This window comes from Pteropus alecto, unplaced genomic scaffold (assembly GCF_000325575.1).
Source record: "Pteropus alecto unplaced genomic scaffold, ASM32557v1 scaffold160, whole genome shotgun sequence".
In the NCBI taxonomy this organism is placed as follows: domain Eukaryota; kingdom Metazoa; phylum Chordata; class Mammalia; order Chiroptera; family Pteropodidae; genus Pteropus; species Pteropus alecto.
In genome coordinates this window covers 2,006,011-2,026,623 of record NW_006429864.1, presented here as the reverse complement: position 1 = coordinate 2,026,623, position 20,613 = coordinate 2,006,011, and the positions used below count along the sequence as shown (strand labels likewise).

At 53.4% G+C, this 20,613-nt stretch overlaps 2 protein-coding genes across 4 annotated transcripts in view; both read left to right on the top strand.

The window, feature by feature from the left end:
* Positions 1-5,153, top strand: part of BORCS8 (BLOC-1 related complex subunit 8) — a 9,336-nt gene extending 4,183 nt beyond the window's left edge. Inside the window, exons 4-6 of one of the 3 annotated variants that reach the window (XM_006904336.3) lie at positions 709-819; positions 2,229-2,303; positions 4,108-5,153. In XM_006904336.3, the coding sequence (XP_006904398.1) occupies positions 709-819; positions 2,229-2,262 (145 nt within the window). In that variant the 3' untranslated portion in view covers positions 2,263-2,303; positions 4,108-5,153. Of the gene's footprint in view, positions 1-708; positions 1,774-2,228; positions 2,304-2,532; positions 2,839-4,107 lie in introns of those variants that run through there. The other 2 variants (XM_015586908.2, XM_025044162.1) reach the window with 2 other exon arrangements.
* Positions 5,154-9,059: 3,906 nt separating this feature from the next.
* LOC102888125 (myocyte-specific enhancer factor 2B) overlaps positions 9,060-20,613 on the top strand; it is a 15,420-nt gene continuing 3,866 nt past the window's right edge. The window contains exons 1-2 of the mRNA XM_006904335.3: positions 9,060-9,103; positions 20,491-20,573. Of these exons, the coding sequence (XP_006904397.1) occupies positions 20,520-20,573 (54 nt within the window). The 5' untranslated portion in view covers positions 9,060-9,103; positions 20,491-20,519. The remainder of the gene's footprint in view (positions 9,104-20,490; positions 20,574-20,613) is intronic.

The window sequence follows — 20,613 nt, the reverse complement described above, 5'->3', positions numbered from 1 at the left end:
TTTTTAATCAAGGTGGGCGATCAAACACTAGAAAAGCTGATTCCACCTGGCAGCAGAAGATGAGCAAGTTAACAGAGTGGGTGACAGTGAATGCTCCTCCCCTTGATCTCATAGATATTTTCAAGCAGGTCCCTGGCTGTTAATAAATGGTAGTGATTTTTTTGTCTTTAAGAGAAAGACTTTAAAAGAACATTTTTATTTTTACTTCAAATGTTGCATAGGCGACTTTCTGAGATTAGCAAGTCCCCGTGTGGCTTGGTAAATATTTTCTTGTAGCGCCATTGGAAGGGACATTTTCAGTAGACATTCATCAGTGTGGCGCCAAAACCAGAGCTGCACAGCTTTGCAGCAGTCCCCCCTAACTGGTGATTAGTTATCCTGGTTCCATCTAAACTCGCCTCCAGAGCTGTTCAGTTGAGTTGATAAGTTTGCTTCTAAGACAGGAATAGGTTATCTAAGAGGAAAGCAAGATCTTTTTGAGGCCCTCTTTACATGCTTATAGCTCCTTCAGAATATTAGTTGGTCTAGCGGTGGGGATTGCCATCAAGTGCTCATTGCATAATGTCCTCTAAGCTTAGCACGGAAATCTAAACTTTAAACTCACAATGAGCCCTTGGGGAGGCCCACGGAATCCCTCCAGGTACCTGCTAAGCTCTGGTTGAGGGGTGAGGCATGGTGGCACTGACTGGGTTCATCCTCCCATTTCAGTGCCGTGAAGAACCTTGTCGACAGCAGCATCTACTTCCGCAGTGTGGAGGGCCTCCTCAAACAGGCCATCAACATCCGGGACCACATGAATGCTGCCACTCAGGGCCACAGGTAGCTCCTGGGACTACCCACTTCTGCTGCTCTCAGCCTCCTCGCTGTAAGGACCTTCGCTGCTCAGCCACAGGAACTGCCACTTCTTGCTCCTTAGACAGCTCCCTTTCCTCATCTCATGGTGTCTGGTGGCTTTCTCTCGTCCTTTGGCATCTGTGGTGGGAGAGTTCAGTCACTCAGCATTCAGATCCTGAGCTCTGCTGTGTGCCCAGCCTTGGGCTGGGTGCTGGGGACACAAAGGTGACTGGGACAGGTGTGCTTGAGATCTCTTGGGGAGACACACAGGAACCAGATAAACTTGGAACACACCAGAGCATTTCAGACATGTGCAAAGGAAAAAAAAATGGAGGCAGCAGAAGTACAAGCAAAGGCCTGAAAGACTTGCAAAGGGTGACAACCCAGGACAGTGTTCCAAGCGGGACAGTGGCGAGGGCAAAGGCCCTGGGGCTGGGGAGCTGGGTGTGTTGAAAGAACATCTAGGAGGCGGATGTGGCTGGAGTGGGTGAGTGAAGGGTGGATGGAGTCAGGGAGGTGAGCAGCAGGTAGGGCACCCAGAGCTGGAGGAGGCTTTGAGCAGAGGGGCAGATGGACTGAAAATGAAAAGCACTTACAGTCCTTGCACAATGGAGAGAGAGTTTATAGGGGAAAGCGCTCTCTTTGTTTTTGTTTTCATTATAACTTAAACACACACACATACACCCACCTGTAAACCATAACTGTAAGCCATAACTCTACCTTGAGATGTGTCTGGCTCCTGTAGTTTGGGGTTCTGACCTGCCTGTATTTAGAAAGAAAACCTCCATGTTGCTGTTCCTGAGAACTGAGACATGAGAATTGTCAAAATCAGAAAAGCCTGTGGATGTGTAAAAATGGATGTGCAGCAGTTTTCTCTTTGAGGGTAGCATGACAAGGGTTCTCTGGGTTCGTTTGCATTAAATTACCATCTGGTTTGGGCTGCTCTGCTGCTGGTTAGTAACAACCATGAGGACTAGAGTTGACTGTAAAGTGCATGGAACAGTGCCCTGCACACAGAAGGGCCTCAAAAAGCTATAGCTTTTACTTTGAACTCACGGTTTCCCAAGTGCTTTCAAATGCCCTGCTTGTGCTTAATGTTGCAAAATGCAACATGCTTCGGAAACACTAGTAGCAGCTTGAGGTGCTGCTAACACTTCTCTTTGGAAGCCATGTGGGTTTGAAGCACCCAGTCCTGTGCGAGTCCCAGCCATGACCTCTGAAGTGGGTGGCTAGTCCCATTTTTATAGAGGATGTCCTGAAGACTCAGGCCAGGGGTCTTGGGAAGGTGACCTTAAAGCACACATCTGCTTAGCTGAGTAGGCCTCATGGCCTTTGACATTGGCCTCATGGCCTCTGACCTTGGCCTCACGGACACTGCACATGTTTTATTCCAGCCCCAAGGAACCACCCGCACCCTCCTCAGTCTGATCCCGGAAGAGACTTGGAGGTGCTTTGGCCCCTCCAACCAGGTCAGTGCTGAGCAGGGCCAGAAACCTCCCTGTACTCTGTGCTCTGAACTAACACTTTTGTTGTCCAAGAAGGGACCTACTGTCTAACCACTTGGGCTTTCTTCTGGGTCTGTAGGACACTTGGTGGGAGGTACAGGGTTGGGGAGACCTTGTACCCTCTGCTGCTAAGGGCTGTTGTCAGCCCATCTCCCTCATGCTCTCTCGGCCATCTTCCATGCTCCTTCTCCAGGCCACAGGCCCTGTCCTGATCCCAAGGACTCCTCTAAGACAGAGAGGGAAGCTCACATTTTCCTACCCTGCCACATGCAGTTACCACCCAGCTCTGGAGTCCTCGCTCCACCACTGACCTGCTGTGTGACCCTGAGCAAGTTCTTCCTCCTCTCTGATCTCTGTTTTTTCCTTCTGTCAAAGTGGTTCATCAGGTAGCAAAAAGGATGCTGCTGTATGTGGTGGTGTGTGGTGTAGCAGTCAGTTACTGCTGTGATAAATTAGTTCAAAATTTAGTGGCTTATAATACCAATCTGATTACTCACGATTCTGTGATTTGGGCTGGACTCAGCTGGGCTGTTATGCTGGGCTCTACTGAAGGGCCACTTGTATGGCACTTGTTGATGCTTCATGGGGGCTGATAGGGGTGGCCTCACACATGTGACCCTTGATTGATGCTGTTGGCTGTGGGGGGTCTAGTTCTCAACCTCCATGTGGCCTCTCAAGCAGGTCAGCCTTGGCTTATGGTGGCTGGGCACCAAGTGGGCAGCCCCAGTGCACACAGGCTCATTCAGCTTCTGCTTGCTTCATGTTTATGGCCAAGCCCAGAACTGGATGGGAGAGAATTTCAGAAAGGCGTCAATACTGGGAATTGATGCTGTTGGCTGTGGGGGGTCTAGTTCTCAACCTCCATGTGGCCTCTCAAGCAGGTCAGCCTTGGCTTATGGTGGCTGGGCACCAAGTGAGCAGCCCCAGTGCACACAGGCTCATTCAGCTTCTGCTTGTTTCATGTTTATGGCCAAGCCCAGAACTGGATGGGAGAGAATTTCAGAAAGGCATCAATACTGGTGTGATTGACTGTGTGAGGAGAATGTGGCACCAAGAAAAGCCTGGTGTATTGTTATTTTGTGCCCATGCAGGAAAGACCCTGGCCGATCCGAGGTACCTGAGGGACTTACTGAGCCCCTGACTTATGTAGCTCTCAGAGCCCCTGCCCATTTTCCGTGATGGTGCTGTGTACCATGAGGGCCCTCTCTGAGGGTTGGGGATGCATGAATGGGGACCCCATGTCCCTAGAGCATCCGCCTCCAAGAGGCAGCAGAGTTCACACATGTGCAGTGAAAGAGCACTTACTGGGCACCTGCTGTGTGCCAGGCTTAGCTCTAGGCCTGGGGGTGGTGAACAATCCCACAAGCTGTGGGATCACCTGGAGGACATTTGGGAGTGCCTGGGGCAGGTCACGTGTCCCAGGGCCCTTCTCAGTGTTGCCTGCCAACCCTGGGCCCAAAACCTACCATTTCCCTATCCCATCGCCTGTGCCCTGGTCCCTTCCACCCTCCCACCTTAAGGACACTGCCCTGTGTAATCTGCTGTCCCTCCATCTCTGTGTCCCCTCTGAGCAAAATGCTCTGTGCTTCTTCTGATCCCACCTTTGTCTCTGCAGACCCCGCTCTGCTTGTCCCCAGAACTGCGGTCCCACGTCCCCTCTCAGAGCCTCCATTTCCACTTTTCCCCAAGCTGCTCCCTCAGGGTCTTTTTAAACTGATGAGGTCAACTGTCAGCCTCCACTAACCTTTGTCCTCACTGCCTCTCCCAGGGTCCTACATACAGCCGCATTTTACAGAAGAGGAAACTGAGGCTCAGATAGGCGAGGCAGGGTCACCACCCCTGACTGCAAATGTGGAGTCACACCCGACCCTCCAACCCCCTGGGCTTCATCTCTTCCCCCAACTCTGTCAGGCTCCTGCCTCAGGTGCTGCCTCATCTGGGTGGCCCTGCAGCCCTGGGAGACTCACACCTCCTCGCCCTGACCCTCGCCCCTAGCCTGACCAGAGCTGGGCCCTTGGACACAACCTTGTGAGACCTAGGAGGGACTGAAGACGGAGCAAGTATTGACAGTGCAGTCCTCCCGCTCCTGCCCAGGCTCTCCAGGCCAGCTGTGAGTGTCCCAAAATGAGGCTTCGCCATCCCTGGACTCTTACTCCACATCAGCCATGGCCCCTCAGACCAATAACTGCTGCCATGTTAACCCCAAATGATTACCCATCGTGTGCTCAGTGCTGTGCTGGGGGCTCTGCAAGGGTCATCTTTCATCGTGAGAAAGCCCTGTGAGGCAGGTGTCAACCCCAAAATACAGATGGGAGAAGAGAGGCTCCAAGATTTGGCATGATTTGTGCAAAGGTACAGACCTAGAGGAGGTGGTCCCCTGCCTGGTTTGGTTCCAGCCCTGCCTCTGACCTGCTGTGTAATGGGCCTGGAACTGGCCCTCTGTGGTCCTCTCTCCATCTGGACAAGAAAGGCTGGACTGGACCTCCTCTACAGGCTGAGGTGGACATTTGTGCACCTACCTGCCTGGCCTGCATTCTGCCTCAAGCAGAAATACCCACCCAGGCTCAGGCCGTATGGCTCCAGGAATGGACATGGGATCCCCATCTCCCAGGTCACTGATTGGTTTGAGATGGGCATGTGACCCAATGAGAGGTCTCCCCCAGGAAATTTTGCTGGAAGCGTGGGAAAAGTACCATCTTCCCACTAGGGTTGTTGAGCTGGGCAGATGAAAGGGAGGACCTGAGACCATTGCATGGGCCCTGGATCCAGCTGTACCTGACAGTAGTGCCTAAATTACAGTATTTGCCAAACTTTCTTTCTGCTGACTCAGATCAGCCCGCACTGATCCCCTTTGAGTTCTAGGCCTGGAGGTCATGGCCCATGGTCTGTACACCTCCAAGGCCAGCTATGTACCAGCAGAGTGCCCAGCGAAATGTATCAGGAAGATCAGAATAGAGTAGTTTGGGGTATGGCAGGGTGGGTCCAAGGCCCAGTGCTCTGGGAGGAACCCCCACACTTCCCTTGGCACTGTGGATAGTTGAGTGACGGGTGGCAAGAGCCAGGGGCACCTTAAGGGAAAAAGAGTCCTGGTGGGGTGTCAGGGCTGTGGAGGGGCCTGAGGGCCTGGGAGAGGGTTTAGGGAGACAGGAGGTGTCATGGAAGGACCTCCTACCACTGCCAGGAAATGGGGGTAAGTACTTTTTCTCCCTCATAGGGTATACTTGGGACTTCTGTGCTGCTGTTCTCCCTCCCCACTGCCCATGTCTACCATACAATCATTTATCCAGCAAATATTGACTGCCCTCTGCGAGCCAGGCCCTGCCTACCCAAGGGATGCCCTGGTGAGCAAGACAGGCAGCTAAGTAAGGTAACTGCTATATCTCAAGGGTGCTGTGAGCTAGTAGGGGGCGGCTGGTGGAGTGTCCCAAACCTTCCTAGGGCTCCCCAATACCCACAGCTTCTAGATGTAACCTCAGCCAGACTAATTGTCCTCTCAAAGAGGTCTGTGTAGGACTCTGAGCTGTCAGATCCTTGAGTGTGCACGTTAATTTGCATCTCATTTGCATGTCCGCCTCACCTTTCACACCAGGCGGAAGCACTGTCCACTGGCCGCTAGGGGGCACAAGAGGCAAGGCTTGGCCACAGTCCTGGCTGATCCTGGTGGACTCTTAGCTCTTCTTCACCCCATACCTCCTGGCTCCCACTTTTCAGAGGGTGAACTAAGGCTCCTTGAGGCTGGATTACTCAGCAGGATCTCGCATCTGCCCACACACGCTCCTGGACACGCGCTGGTGGCCTTCTCTTGTTGGGGTAGAGGATGTAGCGTTCCTGCTCCATAGGACTTGCTCCCAGCAGAGCCCCAGAGAGAGGTGGGCATCTAGGAGACAGCGAGCTCCCCATGCCACAGGGTATTCAAGCAGGAGTCTAACACCCATGAGGGTGGGGGTGACCTGGAAGGGATCCCAGCCCTAATAAAGTATGGCTTCTCCACCTCCCAGCCCCACTCAAAGCTCCTTCATATCTGCGGATAGGGTAAAAGAAGGCCCAAGAGGGCAGCAATGCCCCTGGTTGGTCCGCAGTGGTTAGGGTGGGAATGAGACTAGAGTTTGGCTTTTTGTCCTTATCCCCTGATCTAAGTCCTGGTTTTATTTCAGGCCTGCTCTGCATTCCCAGAGGGCCTGCAGGGCCCTTCTTGCCCCTGCCACATCTCCCATCAAGGCTTTTGGATGCCCCAAACGTGGTCCCCATGTCCACTGCTCAGACCCTCTCCTGGGCTCTTAGTTGTTTAAGAAACCCATGAAGATGTCCCTTTGGTGCCACCACATACTGGGTCCAGCCTAGAGGAGCTCCCAGGCTGGGGAAGACAGCTGGACACACATCCCAAGAACCCCTGAGTCAGCGCTGGGCTGGAAGGAGGGATGAGGGTAGAGGAACCCCAAATGGGACGAGGATAGAGAAGGCTTTGGGAAGAGAAGGTATTGGAGGTGAACCTTAAAATGCTTCCCTTGTGGGAAGAGGGGCTGTTATTGTCCCCATTTTTCACTTGAGCAAATAGGCTCAGAGGGGTGACGTGTGTGGCCTGAGGTCACACAGTGAGTGGGAGTTGGAGCTGGAATGGGGACCCAGGATTCTCTGACCTGAGGCCGTACTCACTGGATAACACTTCTTGCCATGAGAGTCCTTCAAAACCTTCCCCTGTTGACATTGTGGGAGAGGATCTGGAAGAAGTAGACTTGGGGTGAGTGGCTTCTCCATCTCACCACCTTCCCACCCCTACCTCCCCCATCTCAGGCCCCTTTCCCAGTTCCCCTCTGGCCCTCTTCACCCTTGAACCCTCCCTTCCACCTTCCAGCATGTTACTCCAGCAACTAAGGGTATCTCCTCATTTGAGAAGACTGAGGTTGAGAATCTTGACTTCCAGTGGGGGGTGAGGGTCTATGAAAGGTGACACAGCCAGTGATGGGGAGAATATAGGATAGGAACAGGGGAAAAGGCAAAAAGGAGGAACTGTTATAGGAAACAGGGTGTGAATGATAGAAGATGGAATGGTGGCAACATGGGCAGGAACACGGGAGGGTGCCCTAATGGTGGGAGAGGGCAAGGGGTGGGGGCACATAGGGGGCAGTCCCAGCCAACTCAGCTCAGGCTGGCCCTTCCTGCCACACCCCAGCTACTCCCAGAGCTGCTCCAGCTGCCACCCTTATGTAACCAGAGCCTGGCTGTTGCATCAGAGACAGGCAGGCGGCCGCAAGTAAACAGAGCGGCCCTTGGGGGACCTGGGGCTCCCCAGCCACTTCTGTACTCCCCAAGCCTTCTTACGTGCCTTGGAGCTGAGGCAGAAGCCCCCAGACTGGCCTGGGCCCTGGTGTGTCCTTGGGACACCTGAATGTCTGGCACTGGACACTGAGGGGCAGTGATGGGGCTGGGGGGAGGCAGGACCCCTGATCTCCACCTTATGACACAGTGTGAACCTGTTTTTACGTCCAAAGAGACATCTGTGTTCAAGCTAGAGGTCCAAACTGTCCATGTCACAGACTGATAAACTGAGGCATGGGGAGATACACAAACCTGCTTGCTGCCTCGATGTCCCCCACACATGGTATCTCCACATGCTTCCTTGAATCCAGGGGTCCAGCCATCTCCTGTTGTCTTCTGAGAAGGTAGATACCAGGCAGCATTGCAGCTTACCTACTCGCCACCTTCATCTGTCCCAAATCAGCACCACCCTCTCTACCTCCTATCCTCTCCCTGGGCTCCCAGCCTGGTCTGCTCCTGCCTTGGCTTCATCTCCCTAATCTCCCCCATCAAAGAACACTATGCACTCTTCTACTGTACCTTTGTATAGGGCTGTTCCCCTCTCTCCGTGGCAAACTGCTACTCAGGCTTCAAGGCCCAGTACAGTGCCCTCTCTTCTGGGAAGCCCTCCTTGACCCCTCTGGCTCAGTCCTGACCCCACAGGGCTGGGGGAGTGTGTGGCGGCTGCTCTGTCTCCTTCAGAGTGGGGGCTTCTCCAGGATTACTTAAGCCATGGGCATCTTCATCCTGTAATTCTCTTCACATTGATTCACTCGCCAACCTTCTTCTGACCCTCCTCTCTGGGCCTGGCCCTGTGGTGTGTGGTGCTGGGATCCCAGGGAAAATGTGGAGTTAGAGGTCTGGGCTGGGGGCCAGGCAGTCTTCGAAGCCCGACCACCATCAGCTAACCTTTAAAGTGGGAGAGGGCACCCAGCAGCTAAGGGCGCCCATTGACTCTCCTGTCAATGGGCGAAGCCACACAGGCCTCCGCTGAAGTCCTTTCAGTCCCTCCATTTGAGCGAGAGCAAGGGCCAGTGTTGGCTTTGAGAAGAGCTCAGTCCCTGGGACCATCTAGGTAGGAGTTACATTTCACTCAGGATGGAGTGAGTGTTGGGGCTGGCAGTGGTTAGAGACAGGGTACAAATTATGGTAAAGGGGACCCAGTGCGAGTAGGGGAAACCTAGCAGGTCTGATACAGCCTTTTCTTGACTCCCTCTACCTCATTATACACATCACAGCGTTTTTCCGGCTCTGAGTCCCGGGCCCCAGAACTCCTGAGGCGGGGCCACACCCAAGTGCCAGCCCATCACGGCCCGTGGGCACGCCCTCTATGCTAATGAACATCCCCGCCCAATCAGCTCCAGGGGGCGGGGCCGCCCACTCTGAAGGCACCTGCGGCCGCTGGGCACCCCGGGCTGTGCCGCTGCTGTGAATCCGTGCACGCGTGTCTGAGGGTCCAGGCCGAGCAGGTGCGTGTCGCGTCGGGACGCGGCTTGTGCTGTGTCCTTTGAATGTCATCTGTGGGCTGGGCTAGGTTTGGAGGTCCCAGTGTGTGGCTATGCGTCGAGAGTTGTGTGTCTAAGAGGTATGCGTCCTGGGATTGTTGAGTCCAAGGTGTTGTGTGTCCAAAGGGTGTAAGTCTGAGAGATGTGTATTCAAGGGTTGTGAGTCCAAGGGGTGTGAGCCTGAGGGGCAGGGTGTGTCAGAGGGTTTCTAAGTTCCAGGGTTGTGTTTCTGAGAGGTCGTGTGTCCAAGGGGCATGTGTCTGAGGGTTTCGATGTTAGTTGGGGAGGAGTTGTGTGTCCAAAGTTGTCCTGCCCAGAGTCCCTGTTGTGTGTCTGTGAGCTGCGTGTCTGGTCTGTGGGCTACAATGTCCTGTCCTGGAGCGCACCCCTTTTCATACCCTTGAGGCCCCTGTGCATAATCCCATGCCTTCCTACTGTGAGTGTGCCCTCATATCATGGCCCCAGACCTGCGTGTAGCATGTAGTATGACCATCCCCGTGTACCCCGGGTTATTGCCATGACCCTTCACCTGCCCCATAGGGCCTCATGCAACAAATGTGGGGCCTCAGCTGGACCCACAGGGTACCCATGTGGTGCGTACAGAGCTCTGGGGCGGTGGGCCACAGCTGCCTTAAAGGGGGCTACCACCTTCCCTGTGCGTCAGTGTCCCTATCTAGGACATGGGTACAGAAACAGTATACAGCACATGACCAGCTAGTGGCTGTTACTTTCATAGTCATGGTCCCCTTCTCCACCTTTCTCAGCGTCCAGGGCTGCAAGATGTCAGTCAGCGTAAGGGTCCTTGGCCTCTCCCCAGCCCCAGCTACAGACCTGAGAAGTTAGAAATAGCTGAGGCCTCCTGTCTAACTTGACTGAGAAATCCTCACTGGGGAAAGTCAGGAGTTCTGGACCTTTGGAGTCTGGGTACAAAAACTCTTATATTCTTGGGGTAAAGAAACTAGGTTCAAAAAAGTATTAGACTTGGAAGGACTGGTACGTGGGTTTGAAGTCCGCCTTACCCTCTCCTGTGCCCATTCCTGCCTCCCACCACCTGTCCGAGCTGAAGAGTAAATCTTGGCCTCCAGGGAATGGAGTTTCCAGACATTTAGGGACTTGGGGTCTCACCTAGGAGAGTTGGAAGCTGGTTATCAGGTCTGAAGTCCCACTTTGCAGGAGGGAAGACTGAGGCCAGTTAGAGACACCCAGACACCTCAAAGAATGGAGCACAAGATGGCCCCTCAGCCCCCCCAAGAGAACAAAAGCCAAGAGTGAGGTGCTCCAGCTTCTTCTCTCCCCGCTCTGTATATCTCAAACAGATGGCTGCTCCTCTCTGAGCTCCATGGCCACCCCTGTGATCTGAGCAAGTTGAGCTCCGTCTTACTTCCTATCTCCAACTAATGATTTATTTCATTAAATCATTACCCAACCAGGCAGACATCTGGAAAATGCAAATTAAGAGGAGAAAGGGAATTAAAATCATTTGTCGCCCCAACACAGATGCAGTGAGTGTAGACATATTGGGGATCTGGCCTTCCAGAAGATTTGAGGTAAAAATGCACCTGGAGACAGATGTCATTTTTGGAAGGAGTTTATCATAAGCCTGAGCTCCTGGGGCGAGAGAGCTCATCTCAGCCTGGATCCATGAATACACATGGGTTTGGGTCCCATTTCTGAGCCCTCAAAAGAGCTTCTCTGGGCCTGCATGCTGGGGACTTTGAGGCTACCCCATCACCCCCAGGCTCAGGAATGAGTGTCTTGGACACCAACAATGCTCAGGCCCACTTCCCAGACTGGGTGGCCACAGAACGACCTTGGGTAAAGTCCAGGCTTGAGTGGGGATCTGGGGGTCTTGCCGTGTGACCCTGGGAAGAAGCTCACTTCCTCCTGTGTAAAACAGGGCCACTGTCTTCGCTTCGCTGGGCTGTCTGCGGGTCAGGTGGGATCTGTGTGTAAATGAAATGGCACGTGGGCCCAGGCCTGAGGTCCCATCTGAACTGTGACCTAGTGGAGGTTCCTGTGAGCCCCAACCAGGCCCACCCTACCCCACCCTCTGCCATGAGTAAAGGAGGCCTCAGGTCTGTTGGCTTTCCTGTCCCATTCTCCAGGCTCAGGTTCACCTGAGGTCAAGGTAGGGTTTTTGGAAGGGTGTAGTCAAGGTCGGTTGGCTTGAGGAGCCACTGCTGTGGGCACAGGCCTGCTTCATCCACTTTCTACACCCACAGCCTCAACTAGGGGTTGCTGTCCTGGCCTCCTGCTCTGACAGGACATCTCCCCACAGTAGCCACTGGGTCTGCTGAAAATCCCGAATCAGACCACAGCTCTCCCCTGCTCACATACCCTTCCATGGCTTCCCATTGCTCTACAGTCACCCTCCTGCCGTGACCTCACCTCAGGCCCCTTATAGCCTCCCTGCCCTCTTTGGTTTCCATCTGCCCTTCACTCACCCCGTCCCAGCCATACCTGCCTCCCCTGTATCTGGAACTTGCCTAGTACATTCCCACCTCAGGGCCTTCGCACCTTCCATTCCTTCCACCATATCTCTACATGGCTGGTGTCCTCTTATTCTTAAGGACCCCCTTTTTAGAAAGACCCTTCTGGCCTCTATGTCCCAAGCAGATCCCTCCCCTACTACCCTCCACTGCCTCCCTCTGTTGAATTTCTCCCTTGAAAACCTTGATCCCTGACACAGTTATATGTCTGTTACCTCCCCTGCCAGACGGGGCAATGGGGAAGGCCAGGCTGGGTCTATCCGCTCCCTGCCTCTGTGACCCCAGCACCTGGTGGGCTCCCAGACATTTCTGGGGAAAGAGAGGGGACCAGGGATGCTCCAAGGCCCCATCCTGGGGTCGCTACTGACTGTGTCTTGGGTCTGCCGGGCTATGAGCCGAGTCCCTTCTGCCCAGTGCTGACAGATGTGCTAATTTCCCAAGCAGGGAGGCTTGAGCCTCTGGGGATGAATTTCTGGAGCCCCATGGGGAGATCTTTCTCTGGAACAAAGAGAGGAAACCTTGGGCTGTTCCTAAAGCTGCGCTGTGGCTTCAGGGACCTTGCTTGGGACCTTAGGTGGCCCTGGACTCTGACTTGAATGGGATAGCCGAATGTGGAGTCAGTCTCTCTGGCTCCAGGCGTCAGGGTCCCAGGCCCCTTGGGAGGTAGGATGGGGCAGTGGGCCTCCGTTTGCATTGGCCGTGACAGAGAAACTGGCCTCTATGTCAGGCCAGTTTCCTTCCGAGGTGGCACTGAGACTTTAGGAAGTTCAGTCCCTTGGCCTGAGAGGAGCATAAACACCATTCAGTTGGCTGTTGTGCTGCTATTGGTTCTTTCAAGCAGGCGTTTCAAACTGAGGGCCCGTGGACCAGATAGGAGCCTCAAATTTGTGAGTCACGAGGTATTTAAAAGAAAACTGAACCAGTCGCCAATATTTTTTCCATTTGTTAAGATGTTTGCTCATTCAGAGTGACTGGTGGCCTATTCTGTGCCAGTGCTGGGGAGGCCATCCCTGCCCTCGCAGAGTGGACATCCTCACGGGGTGATATGATTGCCAAAGAGAGCATCAAAGGAGCACAAAAATTATCCAGAAGGGCTAATTGTTTCAGGGAGAGATGGATCCTGCCTGGGGAAACCAGTGCTTCCAGAAACAGGGGTTTCTGCCTGGCCTTGAAAGATGGCTCCTCAGACTTGGGCAAAGGTCTGTCTTTGGGAAAGTGTCCGGGCTGTCTGGGCCTGGTGTGTCAGGTACCCAGAAAGGGGAAGAAGGTGGTTTGGGAACTTGCTGATACATGAGGCCTCCCCAAGAGGAGGTGGGCAACAAGGGGGTGGGCACCTGGGGAGCTTACAGGGGTCCATTGTACAAATGGAAGAGGAGGTGGGCAACAAGGGGGTGGGCACCTGGGGTCCATTGTACAAATGGGGAAAGTGAGGCTCAGAACATGTCAGGCAGTGAGTATATGGTAGAGCCAGGATTTGAACCCCGATCAGACTGAGCCCACAGCTGCAGCCCTGTCCTTTCAGTACATGGCCACAGTGGGCCCTGGGGAGGGGTCTGTGAAGATGGGTTTGAAGGTTCCCCACTGGGCCTCAGTTTCCTTGTGGATGCTAGAGGGAGCTATATACAATGGGACCCCCAAAAAGTCTTCTGCAACTGGAACATTCTGGGTTTCTGGGATTCAGAGGAGCATGTGGGAGACACAACCCACTCTCATACACCCAGCCCCCTGCCCCCATCTCTCCTTTGGAGGTGCTGACCATTGTTCCTCAGGAAGTCAGAGGTAGGTGATACGCTGCAGGGATGGGGCCCTACCCGTGTCTGGGACCTGCGTGTAATGAGGGACTAGCATGGATTTGGGGAGTCTGCATGTGTTTGAGGAGCTCTGTGTATATCCAGAGGGTCTGCATGTTGTTGAGGGGACTGCTGTGTTTGGGGGTATCTGAATGTATTCAAGAATCTGTGTACATTTAGAGGATTGGTACAGGTTAGGGGCTCTGTGCATCGGGGGATCTGAGTGTGTTTGGGGCTATGGGTTTTTGGAGAGCTGTGTGGGTTTAGGGGGGGTCTGTGTATATTTTGGATTCTATGTTTTGGGGTCTTCCGTATGCAGGATTCACATATATTTGAGGATGATGCATGTTTCTGGGGATCCATGTGTTTTAGATACCTCTGTGTATGTTTAGGGGATTTCCCTACCCCATATGAAAAGTGGGCTTTCTCTCTGCCCCCCAGATCTCCTACCTGGGTCTGTCTGGGGCCCTCACTCTGAGCTGAGTGCCACCAGGGGCCGAGGAGCATGAACCCAGTCTGGGCCCAGTGATAGGAGATGAAGGGAAATAGCATATATAGAGCACCTACTATGAAGCCTCCCCACAAAACTCAGCCAGGCTCCCTGACTCCCCATTTTCTGGGGGAGAAAACTGAAGCCCAGAGAGGTGTGGTCACATGAGAGGCACAGCGGGAGCCCACCCTGTCCCTGAGGGTGGGTAATGGCCTCCAGGAGCCACTGTGGGCTGAGCCAGCCCCTAGGTCACCCACAGTATCCCCCACCTGGGACAACATCTCCCAGGCCCCAGGGAGGAGGCAGGTACAGGGCCCTGGCTGGAGGGGGGGTCGCTGGCAGCTGGGGTCGGAGCCACTGGAGCCCTCAAGAGAGGGGAGGGGGAGTCCCAGTTTTCCAAGGGGCTCTTCCTGTCTCCAGTAATGAGGTACTTGGGGAGCAGGTGATGAAACCACTGCCTGGGTTGCGTGAGGCAGGCCGCAGGCCTGATTTGCTGTAGTGGCCCAGGAGTGGCGCCCCCTCCCCGCTTCGCCGCGTCCCGTGGGCCCTCCCCGCAACACCCCCTCACCTCTGCCACCCACCTACATCTCACTTCTCCTTTCCTCCCCTCCTTTCCTGGCCCAGGTCCCCCTACAAGCTGTGGCTTTTGGGCTCAGGGGTCTGGCAGCATGCTGTCACTCATCCCCCCATTAAAGCCCCACTGGGAGCTGAGAAGAGGAACTTGACTCGTTCCTGATCTATTCTCTCAAACCCTCTCTGCAAAGCCTTTGAGGCCATAATTCTGTGACCCATTTTATAGGGGAGGAAATAGGGGCTTGATGCCTCTGAGCATGTTCCGTGCTTGTCGCCATGGTATCATTGCAAGATGACGTGCTGAGTCAGCATCCCCAGTTCCAAGGCCTGGCCCTTCTAGCCTCTCAGAGGCTGGAAGACAAGTCGATAGACCCCCACCCCCACCTCCTCCTCCCAAGTTGATGAGAGAAGGATCCTCACTCCCATTTACAGGTGAGAAAACTGAGTCTTCCCACAGCAGGAGGCCAGGATGAAGGGTCAGTGGGAGGGTAGGATTTCTTCCATCCCGCTATCTCCATCCCTGAGAGTGAAGGGGCTTCACCAGGCTGGGGAGGTAACAGTTATGGCCTGAAGGCCCCCAGGGGTGTTTGTCAATTGACTTATTGACCACAGGTCTCACTGTAGAGATTTTCTGATGCTTCAGGCACTCATGAAAATCTTCCTCCCTCCTCCCAGTGCTTTCCTTGCACAATGCTCGGGCCTGGGAACCCAGGCTCCTCCCCAACCCTAGGCATAAGCCACCAGCGTGTCGTGTCCTCTCCATTGCCAGATGATCCATGCATTCTGCCCACCTTAGCCACTCTCATTCAGAGGTGACTGAGGCCATGTCACAGGTTTGTCCCCCATCTCCCACCTAGACACCTGCCCCAGTCTCTCCCTGTCACCTCACTCCTACCTAGACTGTTCCCCGCAGCAGCAGGCAGGAGCTTTTTGAAAAACTCTTTCGGTTGAGATAAATCGCAGAAATCATCCAGTAGGGCCAACAAATTTCCACAAACTGAACACACTTGTGTACCCAGACCCTGGATCAGGGAGAACACCCTAGCCCCCCAGACTCCCACTACCCTGTCACGGCGCCTGCCCTTGTGGCCGCTGTGCTGACATCCATCACTGTAGGTGAGTTTTTCCTGTTCTGGAACTTCATGTAAATGGGCTCACGCTGCGTGTCTCCTCTGTGGAGTCCAGCGCTGTTGAATCGGCACAGGTCTGGGACGTTCCACTGTGTGGCTGCGCGGAGCTGGAGTGTATCTTTTTTTTTCTGTGCTGTATACTAGTCCATCATAGACTCTACCAGAAAATATTTATCAATTCTCCAATTGAGGGCATTTGAGTCATTTCCAGTTTGGGGCTATGATGAATGAAGCTGCTGAGAACACTCTTGTTTATGTCCTTTGGTTAAACATGGACCCATTTCTCTTGGGTGAATAGCGAGGGGAGGGATCACTGGGTCACAGAATAGACACATGTTCATCTTTAGTAGATGCTAGTTTTCCACAGTGACCGTACCTCCTTCCCCACCCACCAGCAATGCGTGAGGGTGCAAGGGGATTTGTGAAACTCTAAAATCATATCTCGACCCTCACCTGCCCTCAAACTCTCCATCGCTGTCCTAGAGGAAAGTGCGCATTCTTCACTTCACGGTGACCCACAAGGACTTAAACGATCCAGTCTCACATCTTCGCCACCACCATCCTCCTCACTCCTCCCCCTGGCCACGCTGAACAGCCATACAGACGTCTTTTCTTTTTTTCAAAATGCCAGACTCAGGTTCACTCTGATTTTTGCCCTTGCAGTTTCTCCTGCCAAGACCACCCCTCCCCCAGATCTTCCTACCACTGACTCTCCCCTTGCTTAGCTGTCTCTTTCTCATGCTTCAGGTCTCGGCTCAAAGGTCACCTCTACAGAGAGGTCTTCCTTGAAATTCCTGACTAACGTTGCCCCTTTTGTGGTCAATACTTCTCTCTTTTGAACGTAGGTTCTGACAGACGAGAGTTTCATAAAAACGACTTGGGCAGTTTTCAAAAGTCTGAGTTAGTTTAAATACCATCGCACTTTCCCGTCCTCTGAAGTTCGATAAAATAGCCATAGAACTATCTGGGCCTATTGTCTTTTTATAGTAGGTCTCGGTCACTTTTCTAATCTTCTGTGGTGATTGGTCTACTTACACTTTCTATTTCTTGTGAGGTCAGTTTATCTCAGTGGTTGGCACATTGTTGATACTTAATAAATGCTACTATGAGGGTGCGAAGAAAGGGGTGGAGAGGAGCTGGATTCTTGGCTCCAAAACCCACCCCCTCGCCCATCTCCTCAGGCCTCGATCCAGCTTCTCCATTGAGGCCCAGTTCCATGCTTCCTCTTCTGAGATGCTCTCTTGGATTTCTCCTGGCGCTTCTTCCCTGCTCCCTTCCTTGTCAATGGGTCCGTCTCTCTGCCTCTGTGCTAGGCAGATGTCACAAGCTCTCTGCTTTCTGGCTGGACATTGGTGTGTGGTGGAGGGTGGGGGTGTGCACAGAAGAGGCTTCCCCAACCTCAGCCTCCCCACCTCATGCCTGGCACATTCAGCAGTGCCTCCTCCCCCCAGCAGTTCCGATCATGCCAACATCTGGAGAACTGGCTGCTGGTCTGTCTGCAGCTCAGGGTGGGGATTTGCATGTAAGTACAAATATATATGCACACCCCGGGCCTTCCGCCCCCGCATTCCTTGGCTGGCCCTTCACACCTGGGCCTGAGACAGGTCTATGCAGTGGCTGGATTTGCATGCGCGTGTATTTCTGGGTAGGGAGTCAGCTGGGGGTGTCTGAGAGGAAGTTGTTGAGGGAAGCTGGGGGCAGTTGAGATGTATCTCGACCTGTTCTATTCACCAAATCTATCCAGCCACCCGTGTGTCTGGTCCTGAGGGGCTTCCAGTCTGGGGGAAACAGAGTTAGATATATATACCTCCAGCCCCATGGGGTCAGAAATGAAGGGAAGGACAGGGACTGTGGGAGTCTAGAGTGAGGGCAAGGAGGGCTTCCCGGAGGGATGGGTTTTTTGAGCTGGGTTTTGAAGCGTGAATAGGAATTGGCCAGATGAAGAAGGGGCAAAAGGGCTTTCTAGGCAGAGACATTTTGTTGAAGGTAAGGAAAGGTGGGAAAAGGCTGATTAGGGCAGGGCCTCAAACGCCAGACCAGGAACTGGAACTTTCTCCTGATGGCAGTAGGGAGCCATGAAGAGTGTATGCAGTGAGAGTCATGATGAAAGCTGTGTGTTGGGTAGATCCCTCAAGGGCCAAAGCCGGAATGACTTTAGTTCCTGGTTGAGAATTGGGGGTTCCAGGATCACTGAGGATCAGAAGAGTCAAACCCCTGTGTGAGCCTATCTGTGCCTGTCAGCCCTGGCTCCAGAGATGGTAGAGGATCTGGTGACTTCTGGAGGACCCAAAGAACCCTGGAGTACAGTGACTTCATCCCCAGTCTCTGCCCAGACATATGCAGCCCTGGCCTCTCCTCCGGTCTCTCGCCATCACTATTCTGCGGCCCACTACAGTCTTGCTCCCCATGGCAGCTAGGGGAAAGTTTTCAATGATAAATCAAACTCTCCTTTTTTGTTCAAAAACCTTCCCATGGCTCTCCATCACTCTTAGCCCCAAACCCACTGCCCTCCCTGCAGCTCAAAGAATCCAGAGTGGCCTGGCCTCTGCAGCCTCCCACCTGAGCTCCTCACTCCAGCCATGTTGCTGTGTCTTGTCGTTCCTCAGGGCCTTTGCACCTGCTATTCCTTGCTTCCTGGAACTCACTTCCTGTCTCAGCTCCTGGGTCTCAGAGAGACCCCTCTGACCTTTTGGCTCTTGAAACTGCCCCATTATGTAACCCTTGCCCTAGCTGGGATGTCCCTGTCTAAAATGGGGACAGATGAAGGGACTGGAGTCAGATCTTCCAAGCCCAGATTCCCAGGTCCAAGTCCCATGTTCCCATGGGACCCCAGGCGTGGGGGGCACTTCCGGAGTCATCTTGGCACTGGGACCTCCTGGCCAGTGCCCCCTCTTGTCCCCAGGGACCCATCAGGGCGAGGGCAACACATCCCAGCCGTGGGAACGAGCCTGATTCCGGCCAGGGATTATAATTAGCCCCAGAGGTTAAATTTAGCAAGTCAATCTGGAGCTAGGGCGCTCTCATCGTCTGGGCTCTGTGTAGTGTGACTGCTTAGAAATGCAGCCCAGAGAAGGTGGAGGACACTCCTGGGGTCACAAAGCCGACCACATATGATGGCAGAAGTATCTCATACTCCTGGTCCCTGGGACTTTGGGATGAAAGGGGTCCTTTCCAGACCCCTCAGTCTGGAATCTAAGAAGCAGGTATAGCTACTGGTGGAGATGGCTGTTTCCCAGCACTTCTCCAGAGCTTTTTCCCAGGCCTATGCCGGGTGCTCTGCATTTCATACCCACCCCATTCACAGAACAGCAACCTGAGGCCCAGGGAGAAGGCTGCCCAGCAAGACAGAGGCTGGCTGGGACCTGAGCGCAGGCCCATTCACCATGGGCAGTCCTGTGACATGACCTCGGTCACCTCTGACATGGGAGTGGCTGGGAGGTCAAGCATAGCCGTAGAGTTGGTAGAGGGAGTTTCAAGGGTCTCGGTGGCCCAGGGGTGGCTATCTGTATGGCAGGATGAGTGCTACGTGACAGGCAATGAGATTTCTTCTGGACCCCAACATGCTGCATGTCTTGGGGACATACCGCCCTCTCCAAGCTGCCCATTCTCACCCTTGAGGACCCATCGTGGAGTTCCAAGATCCCCGTGAAGAAGGTCCAGGGTGTCTTCCAGGCGGGCCTAGGCCCAAACCGTGGTCTAAGGGCTCCAAGCCTGAGGCCTTTCCAGGGCATCCCTGCCTCCTCCTGGTGGAAAGTGGGGCAGGAATGGGTTTCTACTGCTTAAAAAAAATTTTTTTTAAACAGAAATAGTCTATAATCACTGAGGGGAAAAGTTAGAAAATTCAGATAATTAAAAAGGTAAAAAAACGACTCAAAAGGCCACACACATTGTATGACTCCATTTACATGAAATGTTCAGAACAGGCAAATCTGCAGAGACAGAAAGCAGATCAGTGGTTGCCAGGGGGCTGGAGGAGGGGCGTGGGGAGTGACTGCTCATGGGGATGGGGTCTCCTTTTGGGGGAGACGAGAGATTTCTGGAACTAGGGAGGTGATGGTTCTACAACATTGTGAATGAACTAAATGCCACCGAATTGCATACTTTAAAATGGTGGCTTTTATGTTATATGAATTGCATCTCAATTTTTTAAAAAAGGAAAAACTCTCACCCAGAAATTTCTACCTAGTGGTGACTCCCATCATGAGCCTTTCCTTCTAGTCCTTTTTCCACTTTCCATGCAGTTTTTAAATGTATATTTTCTTGTAACCACAGCCCTCGATCTTGCTGGGGGGTGGGCTGTTGTGGGATGAATGAGTTGAAAAGTGTCCGAGGGACAGACCAGGCTCACTTTCAGTGGCTTGGGATTACTGATCACTGCCCTGGATGTCCTTCCTGGTCTGTTGATGGCTTTTAGGCTGTTGCCAATATTCATAATAGCAGCAATTACGTGGCACTTGCTGTGTGCTGGGCAGATCTGAATGGCTTATGTAGCTTAGCTCATTTTGTCCCCAACAACAATGGGCAGTGGATGACACTGTCACCCCCACTGCACAGATGGGCGCCCAGGGAAGTCAGGCTCCCCAAGGTACCACAATTACCAGGGGGTCATTTTTTAAATGCTGAGGTAGAAGAATCTGTACTTCCACCTTTTGCCCTGGTCAGCCTTCTCTTCACATAGAGTTGGTCCAAAGGTGTTCATTGAGCATCTACCGCATCTTGGGATGGTGAGAGTAGGCCTATGGCACTGACGCAGCCTGCTGTGATTTCCTCCATCATCTCCCCTCAGTGCGTGATGGGGGGCGTGGTGAAGGACAGAAAGGAGGCTGAGTTCCTGGTCCCAGTCTCCACATACCTACTCTGTTTTCTTCTTCCCTCCTAGACCAAGATCGCTCTGCCAAGTCTGGGACAATGGGGAGGAAAAAAATACAGATCTCACGCATTCTGGACCAAAGGAATCGTCAGGTAAGTTCACTGGGTGTAACAGTGGTTGAGGAGGCATTCC